Source organism: Lipotes vexillifer, unplaced genomic scaffold (assembly GCF_000442215.2).
Source record: "Lipotes vexillifer unplaced genomic scaffold, Lipotes_vexillifer_v1.1 scaffold584, whole genome shotgun sequence".
NCBI lineage: Eukaryota > Metazoa > Chordata > Mammalia > Artiodactyla > Lipotidae > Lipotes > Lipotes vexillifer.
The window spans coordinates 1,213,022-1,226,501 of NW_006783036.1; the positions used below are offsets into that span (position 1 = coordinate 1,213,022).

General features: G+C 43.3%; 1 protein-coding gene across 3 annotated transcripts in view; it reads right to left on the reverse strand.

The window, feature by feature from the left end:
- The window catches only part of KLC1 (kinesin light chain 1), a 29,749-nt gene that overhangs the window by 2,624 nt on the left and 13,645 nt on the right, over positions 1–13,480 (reverse strand). For 2 of the 3 annotated variants that reach the window (XM_007455597.1, XM_007455596.1), the window contains exons 7-12: positions 13,207–13,380; positions 12,961–13,060; positions 8,330–8,379; positions 8,177–8,244; positions 6,748–6,856; positions 3,140–3,274 (exon numbers count right to left, since the gene is read on the reverse strand). In XM_007455597.1, the coding sequence (XP_007455659.1) occupies positions 3,140–3,274; positions 6,748–6,856; positions 8,177–8,244; positions 8,330–8,379; positions 12,961–13,060; positions 13,207–13,380 (636 nt within the window). Of the gene's footprint in view, positions 1–3,112; positions 3,275–6,747; positions 6,857–8,176; positions 8,245–8,329; positions 8,380–12,960; positions 13,061–13,206; positions 13,381–13,480 lie in introns of all 3 variants that reach the window. The other variant, XM_007455595.1, reaches the window with a different exon arrangement.

Below are 13,480 nucleotides of genomic sequence, written 5' to 3' on the forward strand. Positions count from 1 at the left end.
GGTTTCCAAACTTTATAAGGAGTGCTGAAATCCTTTTTTAAAAAATTAAAATCTAATGTAGAACCCCAATATAAAATAAAACCTAAACAGCATTTTCTCATTATAAACGTGTAACAAGTTCTTATGATTAAAGTAAACAAGTAAGAACAATGAGGCTGCCTTAGAGAACCTGTGATCTGAACGTGAAGTTGCAGACAGGTCCAGCCTCAGTGCCCACCTCAACTCCCAATTTATTTTTATCTTTTATCTTGACTGCATAACAGAGAAAATCTTGTTGCACACAGGAAAGTGGCTGCAAATAGCAACAATGCTTAATCTGCTTGCCCTGTAATCCCAGGGAAATGTGCACTCATGCAGAGACAGCATTAAACATTTTATCCTCACACCTGGACAGAGAGAATGTGAGGACAGCAGTGTGTGAGCACAGCAGTGTGTGAGCCTCTAAACCAAGGTGAGCTTAAAATGGGCTCCTCTGGTTGCAAGCAATTATACCTCAATAAAGCTGAATCTAAAGAGCACGAATGGATAGACGAATGGATAAAGAAGATGTGGCACATACATACAATGGAATATTACTCAGCCAGAAAAAGAAACGAAATTGAGTTATTTGTAGTGAGGTGGATGGACCCAGAGCCTGCCATACAGAGTGAAGTAAGTCAGAAAGAGAAAAACAAATACTGTATGCTAATGCATATATATGGAATCTAAAAAAAAAAAAAGGTTCTGATGAACCTAGGGGCAGGACAGGAATAAAGATGCAGTCGTAGAGAATGGGCTTCAGGACACGGGTAGGGGGAAGGGTAAGCTGGGACTAAGTGAGGGAGTTGCATGGACATATATACACAACCAAATGTAAAACAGATAGCTAGTGGGAAGCAGCCGCATAGCACAGGGAGATCAGCTCAGTGCTCTGTGACCACCTAGAGGGGTGGGATAGGGAGGGTGGGACAGAGACGAGGGAGGAGATACGAGATATGTGTATATGTAGAGCTGACTCACTTTGTTATACAGCAAAAACTAACACAACATTGTAAAGCAATTATACTCCAAAAAAGATGTTAAAAAAACCAAACACCACCTAAGGGTGCATACTGCCTTTCCTGCCTCTTTTTAAAACATAAATGCATGCTTTGAAAATAAAACTCAAGTCAAGTGTTGGGAGAGCAGCACTAACTTCTCAGAGCCTCAGAGCTCCCAAAGGAAACCAGTCTGAGAGCCAAGGCCTCCCATTTGAGGGCGGTGCTGGTCTGAGTGGTGGCCTCAGGCGCCAGCTCTCGACTGTCCCTCCCTGGTTAACCCTAGCAGTTCTCTATTTACTCACTGCTTCATATAAGACCCCATCTGAAGGGAGGGTTCCTTCTGCGAGGGTTCCTTCTGCTGCTCAAAGTGAGTTTAGGAACCGCTGCACTGAATGACCTGCAATCTAGATTCTTTCAGTCAACTGGATCCAGCCCAGGTGAAGCGCCCTGGGGTGGATTCTGTCAAAGATGCAGAGTCGCTAGTATCTAAAAGTCAAGTAAAAAGGTATCCAGCACCCAGCGTGTGTGTGTGTGTCCTGAGTGACAGCATGTCCACAGTGAGAGAGGAAATGTGAGGTGAAGGGCAGAGAGCAGGAACGGGGGGAGGGGGTCCCCAGCTCTGCTCACCGCACCGTGACTCCCGCCTGCCCGCCCCTCCACAGAGGAATGAAAGCAGCTCTCCCTCACCCCCGAGTCTCAGTCTTGAAGACAGTAATAGAACTCTGAGATGTCAATAATTTTATTTTCACGTGATTTCATAGAAAGATTGACCTAGAAATACTGTCTCAAGAGAAAGCTCCTCCAGAACCTCATTCTAAAGGATCAAACCCTGCCCCCTGGCTCCTGAAGACCAGCGAAAGGAGGGGCCCTCTACACAAAGCACGCAGACAACAGCCACCATGGGGAGAGTACAGTACACAGTGCGGGCTGGACACGGACACGAGTAGGGCAGTGCCGCCCTCATTTCACTTTGGGCGACTGCCCGACAGGGTGAGTGGTCAAAGCAGATGCTGATTGGTTGTCTTGGCACAGGGAAACCAAAGCAAGGGAGCTGCCAGGTAAAGACAGTCGAAAGAGATGCTCTCCCTTAAACCTTGACCAAGAACATTCTGTATAAAATGTCAACTAGAGTGCTGACCCTGACCAAAGAATAAATAGACTCAAAAAGATAGACTATAAGAAAGCCCCAAACTACCATTTGGAAAAACATCTGCACAATTACAATTAATCAAATTGCATTACGTGACTTCAAAAAAATCAACACTGCAACTGAATGCATTAAACCTAATCCTGCACTCAACCCTCCCCCATAAAAGCAAAATTCCAAAGACACCAGCTCAATGTACAAAAAAATTACCCACGTGTTACAAAAATTCACTAGAAAGAAAATGTCCAAAAGGCAATACTGGAGAAACAGCAGTGGTAAGAATTTCCACAGAGGCAGAGGCAGAGCCTGGCCACAGAGGTGACATGTTTCTAGTAGAGGCACATGCTCGGGACGCAAAAGCCTCCGGCAGGTAAACATGGAAAGCAGTGAGCCGCTGGGCCCTCCGTGGACTGAGCTGGGACGTGAAGAACAGCCGCCCTAACATTCTCGCTTCTGACCTGTTCTCTTCTACAGAAGAGTTCTGCTTGAATCACCCTTTTCCTTGGAAGTTATTTAAATTAATTCTAACAAAATCTACAGCGGCCTCGTCAGTGAAATTAGGAGCACTGAAGTTAGCAATGAAAATGGGTAAGTTAAAAAAGCGAGTTAGTCATCTGCCACACTAATCCTAATATTAAAATAAAATCAAATTATGGATTATGCTTTAAAAACCAGGACACTCAATCAGCATTTAAGTGCTCAAAGTTAAGCCAAACAGCTTTCATGGATTCCTAAGAAGAAGAAAATCACTACTTCAAACAAATAACAGACTTCAGTGTTAGCAGAAGAACTTACAAAAAGCTTAATTTGTACTTAATTTGAGAAAAGTAGGCTGTCTAGCAGTTAAGCCAGGAGATGCCAAAAAGCACTCCCAGTGGGAGACGGCCCAGGCTGCTGCCCGGGGCCTCGCAGCACGGGCTGAGCACGCGCTGTGTACTGTACTTACCCCGTTCCACTCTACGCTCATACTCACTTCCTCCCCTCCGTCAGGGCCACTCTCGTACTTGACCACATCCACGCTGAGGCTCTCACGGCTTCTCCGCTTCTCCATGTTCTCAGGGTCATTCAGCACTTCAGCTACTCTCTGTTTGTGAGCATTGTCAAGACCCTGCGAGCCAGGCAGGGGGAAAAGGGTGTGATCCATCAGCACTTAAGTTTTATTGGGATTTTCTAAGATAACTAAATGTATATTAGGGGAAAAAAAGTTCTTAAACGTGGAGGGAAAAATCAGAACAGTGATTCTCAGGAATGTACACTTAACAGTTGTGCATTTCACCATATGTAAATTTTACCTCAAATGTTAAAAAATTATAAACACTGAGCTCCAGGTTATGATGTGCACGCTGAAGTATTTAAAAGGAAGTGTACTGAGGTATACAACTTTGAAAGGCATCAGAAAAAAAAAAGGACTGAAGGATGGATAGATGGGAGAGATGCTCGTGGCTGAATCTAGGAGGCGGTACACGGGTATAAAATCCTCTCAACTTTATGTTTGGAAGTTTCATGGTGAGACGCTGGGAAACTGCCCAGTTTTTGACACTTTAACATTAAGTGCCTGGTGTTCCATGCCTCCAAAATAAGTACATGGTTGAAAACTCACGGATTACTTTGTTCTCAGTATAACATTTTTAAAAATTAGCCACTAGGGCTTCCCTGGTGACGCAGTGGTTGAGAGTCCGCCTGCCTATGCAGGGGACACGGGTTCGTGCCCCGGTCCGGGAAGATCCCACATGCCGCAGAGCGGCTGGGCCCGTGAGCCATGGCCGCTCAGCCTGCGCGTCCAGAGCCTGTGCTCCGCAACGGGAGAGGCCAAGACAGTGAGAGGCCCGTGTACCACACACACACAAAAAAAATAGCCACTAATTTAACAAAAGGCATTTTAACAGCAAACTTTCCTACTCTACAGAGCGATAAGCAGCGGCAAGCACTCGCCTACTTTCTCAACGATCACCCCACGCACATCTGAGTGAAAACATAACTGGATTAACACCCAGCAGCAAACGTTCTCCATGTGCATTTCAGCACCATCTGATGACCAGGTGCAGCATGTCTTACGTTCTAAATGGAATCTCAACCCGAACAGCTCATGCAAATACTGCCCCTTCGCTGACCCTGAGGGTTTCCTCCTCAGGGGGGCACAATACCCAAACAGACCATGTGCTGCGGTGACCTCCACAGTGAAGCAGACCATGGCCCTCCCAGGCGCAGGAGGGGCTGTTCTCAACAAACCACTAGCAACATCCCTTTCTCTAAACATCTGCAGCTCCTGACTCTAGACACCACTGGCTGGATAAACACTATCTGGCACTGGTTTACAGAAAAGCCTGGTGATGAAGGAGCACCACGGACCACCAGTCGAGCCAGAATCCCACGCCGCCTACACCCAGGGCGCCCTCCCCTGAACAGTAGCCCTTCAGAGTCAAAAGACCTGGGAAGGACAACAGGACTCAACAAAGGGGCTCCTGCAGGGCACAAGCTAGGAGAGCACCACTGACAACACCTATGCTGGGCCTTCTCTAATCCCTCTGCCCAGAATCTCTTGAAGGAAAAAATTCTAAGGTACCTATGGGTAACTTTAATCCCAGCCAAAAGGTGGCTCTAAACCAACAACTGCATAATAGGCTACACACACACCATTCAGGCGAAAAAGCCACACCTGTCCCTCCAGCCCTAAAAATAGAAAACAAAATCTGCCATCTTTATATGCATACACATACACAGTAATACATTAACTCCTTACTCTAAAACTGGTAATTAAGGGGCAAGAACTAAGCCTTTTTCCTGTATGTTCTTTACAACTGTATTTCAGCATAACTAAAATACCTCAGTTGATGAAGCAAAGTGCTTCAGTAGTCCTTCTTATTGCCAAATAGCATTCCATCGCATGAATATACCACCTCGTGTATCCATTCGTCCACCGACGAACCTGTGTCTGTGTGTTCGTTCAGCCTACTGAGAGTAACGCTGCCACGAACGTATATGCACAAGAGCAGTCAACCCTCATCACTTACGGAGGCCATATTTGCTAATTCACCTACTGGCCAAAACGTATTTGTAATCCTAAAATCAACACTCGCAGTGCTTTCATGGTCATTCACAGACAGACAAAGTGGAGAAAACTTCGAGTCACCCGACACGCACATCCCCAGCTAAGATCGAACAAGGTGACACTCTGCTTTCTTGTTTCACCTTATAATGTAAACAAGCATCCTCCCTCCCCAAGTCTAAATCATCTGGTGCCATGTTTTCCGCATTTCGGTCAGTGATTTCACTGTTTAAAACAGCCCCCGAGAGCGGTGCTAAAGTGTCCTCTGGTGTTCCTAAGTGCAAGAAGGCTGGGGTGTGCCTTATGGAGAAAGATAAGCTCTCTTCAGGCACAAGTTACAGTGCTGCTGGCCATGAATTCGATGCTAATGAATCAACAACATATACTAAATAAGGGTGTCTTTAAACAGAAACACACCTAAAACAAGGTTATGTATTGATCGGTTGAAGTAAATGTGACCAGAGGCTCCCAGGAACATAACTCTGTATCTCCCTAGGAACAATGGTTCAGTATTTGCTAATTCAGTGTTCAAAGCAACTTTATAGAACATAAGTACCATGAATAACGAGAATTGGCTGCATTTGTTTTGAGTACCTGTGTTCCATTCTCTCCAGTGTATATACCTAGGAGTGGACTTGCAGGGTCAGATAGGAACTCTATGCTTCTCTTTCGGATGAACTTCCAAACTGTTCTCTACAGAAGCTGCACCACTCTGCGTCCCCACCAGCAGTGCTCAAGGGTTCCAGTCTCTACACCTCCTCCTCGACACTTGCTATTTCTGTTTTGGTTTTGAATTCTAGCCATCCCAGTGGGTGTGTGGTGGTGCCTCACTGTGGTTTTCATTTGCATTCCCCTGATGACTCATGACGTTGAGCAACCTTCCATGTGCTTGTTGGCAGTTGTGTAGCATCTTCAGAGAAATGTCTACTCAGGTCCTGTGCTCATTTTTTAATTCGGTGGTCCTTTTGTCTTTATACATTCTGGACACTAGACCTCCTCAGAGATGTGATTTGCAAATATGTCCACCCATTCTGTGAGTCTTTTCATTTTCTTGATAGTGTCCTTGAATGCACAAATGTTTCTAATTTTGGTGAATCTGACTGACTTTTGCTTTTGTTGCTCGTGCTTTTGGTGTCATATTTACCATATATTTACATTATATTGTCACTTGAACAATATAATTTTATTTGTACAAACTAAAACAGTAAACATTTTCTATTTCTAAATCAAGGTTTCAGTAAGTCTCGTAAAAGAGAATCATTAAACTCAAAGTTAAAAACGGAAGGCTAAGTTAAAAACAGAAGGTTTTTTTTTTTTTGCGGTGCGCGGGCCTCTCACTGTCGTGGCCTCTCCCGTTGCGGAGCACTGGCTCCGGACGCGCAGGCTCAGCGGCCATGGCTCACGGGCCCAGCCGCTCCGCGGCATGTGGGATCTTCCCGGACCGGGGCACGAACCCGTGTCCCCCGCATCGGCAGGCGGACTCTCAACCACTGCGCCACCAGGGAAGCCCCCAAAACAGACGGTTTTTGACTGACCTGTTTACGTGACCTCATGGCTGCTTCTTCCAATGTTTCTGCAGCTTCAAATTTGCCTTGACGTCTGTAAAGTGCCCCAAGGTTTTTTAAAGTAGTTGTAACAGTTGGACTGTTAAGAAAGCATATGATATACAGAACTATAAAATATAAGTTTTAGAACAACCACTATCAACAGCACATAATCTAAAGGACAAACAGACTTATGTTTGGCTAAAATTATTTAAATTTCTATGGTACTTTTTTTTTAACTGTAAAACTCTAAAAGGCTCTTCTATGTTGAGCATCCCCTGCCTAATGCACTGAGCCCTGTGGCTGACGGGACATGCCCCTGTATTCTTTCCAGTCTGTGGCTGCTCCCACAGACCACCGGGCAGTCTCAACAGAAACGTCTATTCTGGGTCTGTCCAGTGACCATCAGGCTTCTCCCCTCTCGGGGGCAGAGCTGACTGTGCCAGGTAGTAAAGAGGACACATGTTTTAATGCTGCTCTCTACCTTCTCCTCTCCCTCTACAAGTAGAGTGAATCCAAAACTCATCACCAATGAGAATGACGGCTGTGTGCGCAAAAGGATGAACAAACAGTGTGGACACAGACAGTGCTTCTGCACTCCTCACAGAGCACTCTTACTAAGAAACGAGAAATAAATCTAGTTCATTTTAGTATAGATATACTTCAAGAGATTTTTTTCTTACTGATGATAGGCGCTTTAGAAATAAAGAGCTATACTCCATGTCTTTGAGACAATTTACAGAGTATTGGGAGAAACAAAGCACATGCAATTCAGAAGTTATGGCTAAGTGCTACGGGGAACCCAAAGAATGAGTACTTGTTCCAAGCTAGGGGTTCAGAGAGTTTTTCTGAAATAGAAGACTGGTAAACTAAGTCTTAAAGGGTGAGCAAAAGTTAAAATAGGAAAAAGACTGCAGGAAAGGTGTTGCAGTCAGAAGAGGAAACGGGCATCTGCACAGGCTCACAGGCTGCTGCTGAAGGAGCTCACACAACCCTCCGCAGACACGGAGGCCCTCAGGGCTGCGGGAGAGACTGGGGTGTGCACCTGGACACACCTGCAAAGTGCTGGCTTTTGCACGTCTGCTGGCCTGTTTCCCGTGAGTTTGCTCTATGGCCACCTTAAATGTTGTGTCTCTATATTTAGTCATCTCTTCTCCTGCGATTTGGTACTTAGCCTTAGACACAGCGTTAATGGACAGAACCAATATTTTACCCACGTGACCCATATTATGGTGGGTTTTGTGTACATGAATTACCTCATTTACAAAGTTATGGAGTTTGTATTGGAATTTGTGGAAAATCAGGGACTGTGCAACCACACCACTTTAAGGAACTTACACACTCGGTCATTTACAAGCTACCTTTGAAGCATTAGCACCTTCCACAGCTGTGTCTTTGTTTTTCAGTTAAGCAGACGTACCTGTCAACTTTGCAGGCTTTGTACCAGCCACCATACTCTCCAAAAGAAGTCCCATCCTTTTGCTTTCCCTAAATTATAGCAAATAATTTCAAGTGAGTAATTATCGTAAGTAATATATTCAATTTAGAATCTCTCGAAATAGTATGTCCTTACTTTGCATTCTTCTCTTTCCTCAGCATGCATCCAAATGGGTTTATTTTCATCTAGGGAAGAAAAAATAACATACTATAAACTGAAGCATAACAGCCCACAAAGTGGAATTTGTCAAGTTTCAGCAACTGCAAGGTTTCTGTTTTGTTTTCCGTATGATCCTTCTCAGATATTACTTTTCACATCATGGACAGACAAGGTTTCACAATGGAGAATAAAGACTACGAAGACAGAACCAGACCACAAGAAACCAGTAGGAAATGGCCATTCACATGCAGCTCTGTGAACAGAAGACATGGAATCAAAGGTACCTACCTAGACAGGGTAGGCAACAATCAAAAACACGGACAAATGCTAGGGTCCCTATAAGGAAATTTTTAATGCTAGAACCCTCACGTAACACTTGGGACTATTTAGAATTTGAACAACTAACATTAAACAAAAGTCTAAGAAATAGTAGTAAGATGTTGGGAGCAAAAATGGAAAAACTACAAATCAATATTCCTTTAAAATTTTCTTCACTTTTGAGAACACTGACACATACCACTCATCCAAAGCTTCCAACTAATGCACCCACATCATGGAGGATAAGCAGTCTTAAAAGTGAAGGTTATGGGCTTTCCTGGTGGCACAGTAGTTAAGAATCTGCCTGCCAGTGCAAGGGGCACGGGTTTGAGCCCTGGCCCGGTAAGATCCCACACGCTGCGGAGCAACTAAGCCCGTGTGCCACAACTACTGAGGTTGCGCTCTAGAGCCCGTGAGCCACAACTGCTGAGCCCGTGTGCCACAACTACTGAAGCCCGCGCACCTAGAGCCTGTGCTCCGCAACAAGAGAAGCCACGACAATGAGAAGCCTGCACACTGCAACAAAGAGTAGCCCCCGCTCACCGCAACCAGAGAAAGCCCAAGCACAGCAAAGAAGACCCAACGCAGCCAAAAATAAAAACAAATAAATAAATAAATATTTTTTAAAAGTGAAGGTTATGAAAATACTTTTATGACATGAAAAATGCTTAAGCTACAAGTATAAAGGAAAATAAGCAGTATACATGATTATATATAAAGTGTGGTTTCAATTATGCAAATCAATTGGCAAAAAAAGGAAGGGAAGACACACAAAATTAAGACATATTTGGGTGATGAAATTATAGGTGATTTTCATGATCCCGTCTCTTCACTTACTTTTGAGGTTTCTGGAGAATAAGACCTGTGCTCCCACCCAATCCAACCACTCATGAGCTACCCATCCTGGGCGAGTCGCTTAGCCTGCAGTATCCTCGCTCCTAAAATGGAGTAACGTGTGACCCACTTCACAGGACTGCTGAGAAAATTAAGTCAGATTATATATTTAAACTGTTTTTAACTAAAAGACTAGTATGTGGTTAACTATTCTTAGGATTATTGGGCATGTCATAGGAGAAGACTGAAACTAGTTTTAAATACTGGTTTTAAAAGAGTGAATATATGTATAGCAAAGGAAACCACAAACAAAATGAAAAGACAACTTACCGAATGGGAGAAAATATTTGCAAATGATGCAACTGACAAGGGCTTAATTTCCAAAATATACAAACAGCTCCCACAACTCAACAACAACAAAACAAACCACCCAATCAAAAAATGGGCAGAAGGGGGCTTCCCTGGTGGCGCAGTGGTTGAGAGTCCGCCTGCCGATGCGGGGGACACGGGTTTGTGCCCCAGTCCGGGAGGATCCCACATGCCGCAGAGCAGCTGGGCCCGTGAGCCGTGGACACTGGGCCCGTGCATTCGGAGCCTGTGCTCCGCAGCGGGAGAGGCCACAGCAACGAGAGGCCCACGTACCGCAAAAAAAAAAAAAAAAAAAAAAAAAGGTAGAAGACCTATATAGACATTTCTCCAAAGAAGACATACAGATGGCTAACAGTCACAAGAAAAGATGCTCAACATAACTAATTATTACAGAAATGCAAATCAAAACTACAATGAAGTTATCACCTTACATCAGTCAGAATGGCCATCATTAAAAAGTCTACAAATAACAAATGCTGGAGAAGGTATAGAAAAAGGGACCCTCCTACACTGTTGGTGGGAATGTAAATTGGTGCAGCCACTATAGAAAACAGTATGGAGGTTCCTCAGAAAACTGAAAATAGAATTACCGTATGATCCAGCGATCCCACTCCTGGGCATATATCCAGACAAAACTGTAATTCAAAAAGATACAATGCACCCCTATGTTCACAGCAGCACTATTCACAATAGCCAAGACATGGAAACAACCTAAATGTCCATCGACAGATGAATGGATAAAGAAGATGTGGTACATATATACAATGGAATACTACTCAGCCATAAAAAAAGAACGAAATAATGCCATCTGCAGCAACATGGATGCAACTAGGGCTTACCATACTAAGTGAAGTAAGTCAGAAAAAGACAAATACCATGTGATACCACTCATATGTGGAATCTAAAATATGACTCAAAGGAACCTATCTATGAAACAGAAACAGACTCACAGACATAGAGAACAGACTGGTGGTTGCCAAAGGGAAGAGGGGTGGGGGAGGAGTGGAGTGGGAGTTTGGGGTTAGCAGACGCAAGCTATTATATACAGAATGAATAAACAACAAGGGCCTCCTGTACAGCACAGGGAACTATACTAGGTATCCTATGATAAACCATAATGCCATATAGAATAAACCATAAAGAATATAGAAATGCCATATAGAATAAACCATAAAGAATATAGAAAAAAAAGAATGTACATATATAACTGAATCACTTTGCTGTACAGGAGTAATTAACAACATTGTAAATCAACTATACTTCAATTAAAAGAAAAAAACAATGGTGAGACTAGCCAGGAAGTTTTGAAAAGGAAGAGTACTTACAGACTTTGTCACATCACATATCTAACTTCACCCCCACCCCGCCTCACTGCAAACCACAGCAGCCAAGAAGATGTGCAACTGGTATAGGAATCAATACCTGCATAAATGGAGAGGAATGGTCCAGCAGAAAAACAACCGCCACCATTACCACTACCACTACCACCAGCAACAAAACCCCTACCTTGATAAAGAATTTAGAATATGACCTTACGAATGAGCGGGGGGGATGGAAGGATTATTCAGTTAGTGGTGCTCGTACAATTGCTTAACTACTTGAAAAATAATTGTATATCACAATTATTAAAAAAAAAAAAAGTGAACAGTATTTAAAGCTTAATAACACTGTTATTTACTGCAGTTTTAGCTTTATGTACTAACCTAACCCTATTGTTAGAACAGACAAGAATCCACCAGTTAAGAGAACTAGATTTCCTGACAACAAACCAGGTCATGGGTTTCAATGCTGCACTGTAGCCAAGAAGGCCCTGTGACCTGAAAGCCACGCCCCGACAGCAAACCAGGACACATGTGCATCTTGCCTAAAGAAAAAATGCCTTTCTGTCCTAAGTTTTAACATTTGTGTGGAGGATAAATCTGAGTACAGAAAAACTGCTTTTAACTAGAACCCAATTAACTGGACTTCATGCTACTATTTTTAGTAGAAATAAGCTAGCAAATCGCAAGGAAACAAGTCGTCCCCAAGAGTAAAATTTTTTGAAAGAAGCACTAAGGAGATGGCCTGGAATCAACACAAAACCAGCAAGGCCTCTACAGTTAGACGAGGACATGAAAGTGCCCTGTGAACTGTACAAGTCCAGGGAGGTGGGCTGTTATCCAATCCCGGCACAACTGCAAACAGAATCCATTTTCAAAATGATGAGCCTGAGGCATTACGATCTTCTGATAGCAAGAGATTTACTGCTCCACTTGTTAACAGAGAAAAACTAATACACTTTTCAAAGATTTTTCAAAAGTAGTTTCTAGAAACTCTCTATAGAAGAAAATATTTATTAATCAAAACCTTTTTCCCCACAAATTCTAAGGTTTCCCACACACTAGTAACAGCTGTTCACATTCTGAAATCCTTATGTAATAGGCAGTAAAGGGGGGAAGATACCTTATGTAACACACAAATATGGTTTTACTGAGCAATTAAAATCTTATAAAATATTAATATTAAGCACCTACAATACTTTAAGGGATACAAAGGAGACAGGCCTTAGCTCCAACCCAGCAGGCCTGGGATGGGTCGAGGATCTGCATTTCTGACAGGTCCCAGGTGGTGCTGAAATTGCTGGTTCCTGCCGGCACTCTGAGAACCACTGTATTACAGAGCAATTCTAGAAAGCATTAATGACTCCAGGAAGGCTTTCTGGAGTCAGTGCATCTAGGTTGTGCCTAAAGCACATGTGGACTCCGGTGAGGGTAGCATGGCCCATCACCCTGACCACAGGCTGCATGACTCCATTATCGGTAATGCCAGGGCAGGTACGCAGGGTTCACCACGGTCGTTGGATGATGAATGATGAGCCGATGGGCACTCACTCAGACCGGGTCACATCCTCTCCAATAAGCGCTCCATGGAAAATCATTTCTAAAATTCAAATTAAATTCTATCTTGAAAATACTGTGATGACTTGGGTATTACCAAGTTCAAGCTGGAAATCACTATTTTTTTTTAATCCTTTTGCTTCATGGAAATCACTATGTTTAACGCATCCTACAACTGCATCTGCTTAGAAACAAAAGTATATTTCTTACCATCTACAGAACCAAATTCCCTTTCATGTGCGCGAGTGAGAATCTCTTTGTACAGTGTTTCTGCTTGCTTGAATTTTCCTTGCTTCAGATAGCAGGATGCCTTAAAATAAAACAAAGTAATTACTATTCTTCATACGTAAGTGAAGCATATGTTCTTATTTATAGGTTAAACTACGAAACAGAGTTCAGATTTCAGGAAGAAAGTAATCTGGCTCTACCTATAGAGTTATACCTCTGTCAACGTACCAGGTTATTTTTCGTTTTGGCCACATTGGGGTCATCAGGCCCCAGTTTTGTTTGGTAGATCTCGAGGGCTCTTTGATAATAATATTCTACTTCTTCGTACTTGCCCTGGTTCTGGCACAGTAAGGCCAAGTTATTTAACTGCTTGGCAACATCGGGGTGATCCTTTCCCAAAACCTGGGAATAAAAAATAGTGTATTAGAAACACTTATTATTTGTTTCACATGGTACCATCCGATCCATTCTCCACCCTATCGTGAGAAGGCACGTTCTAAAC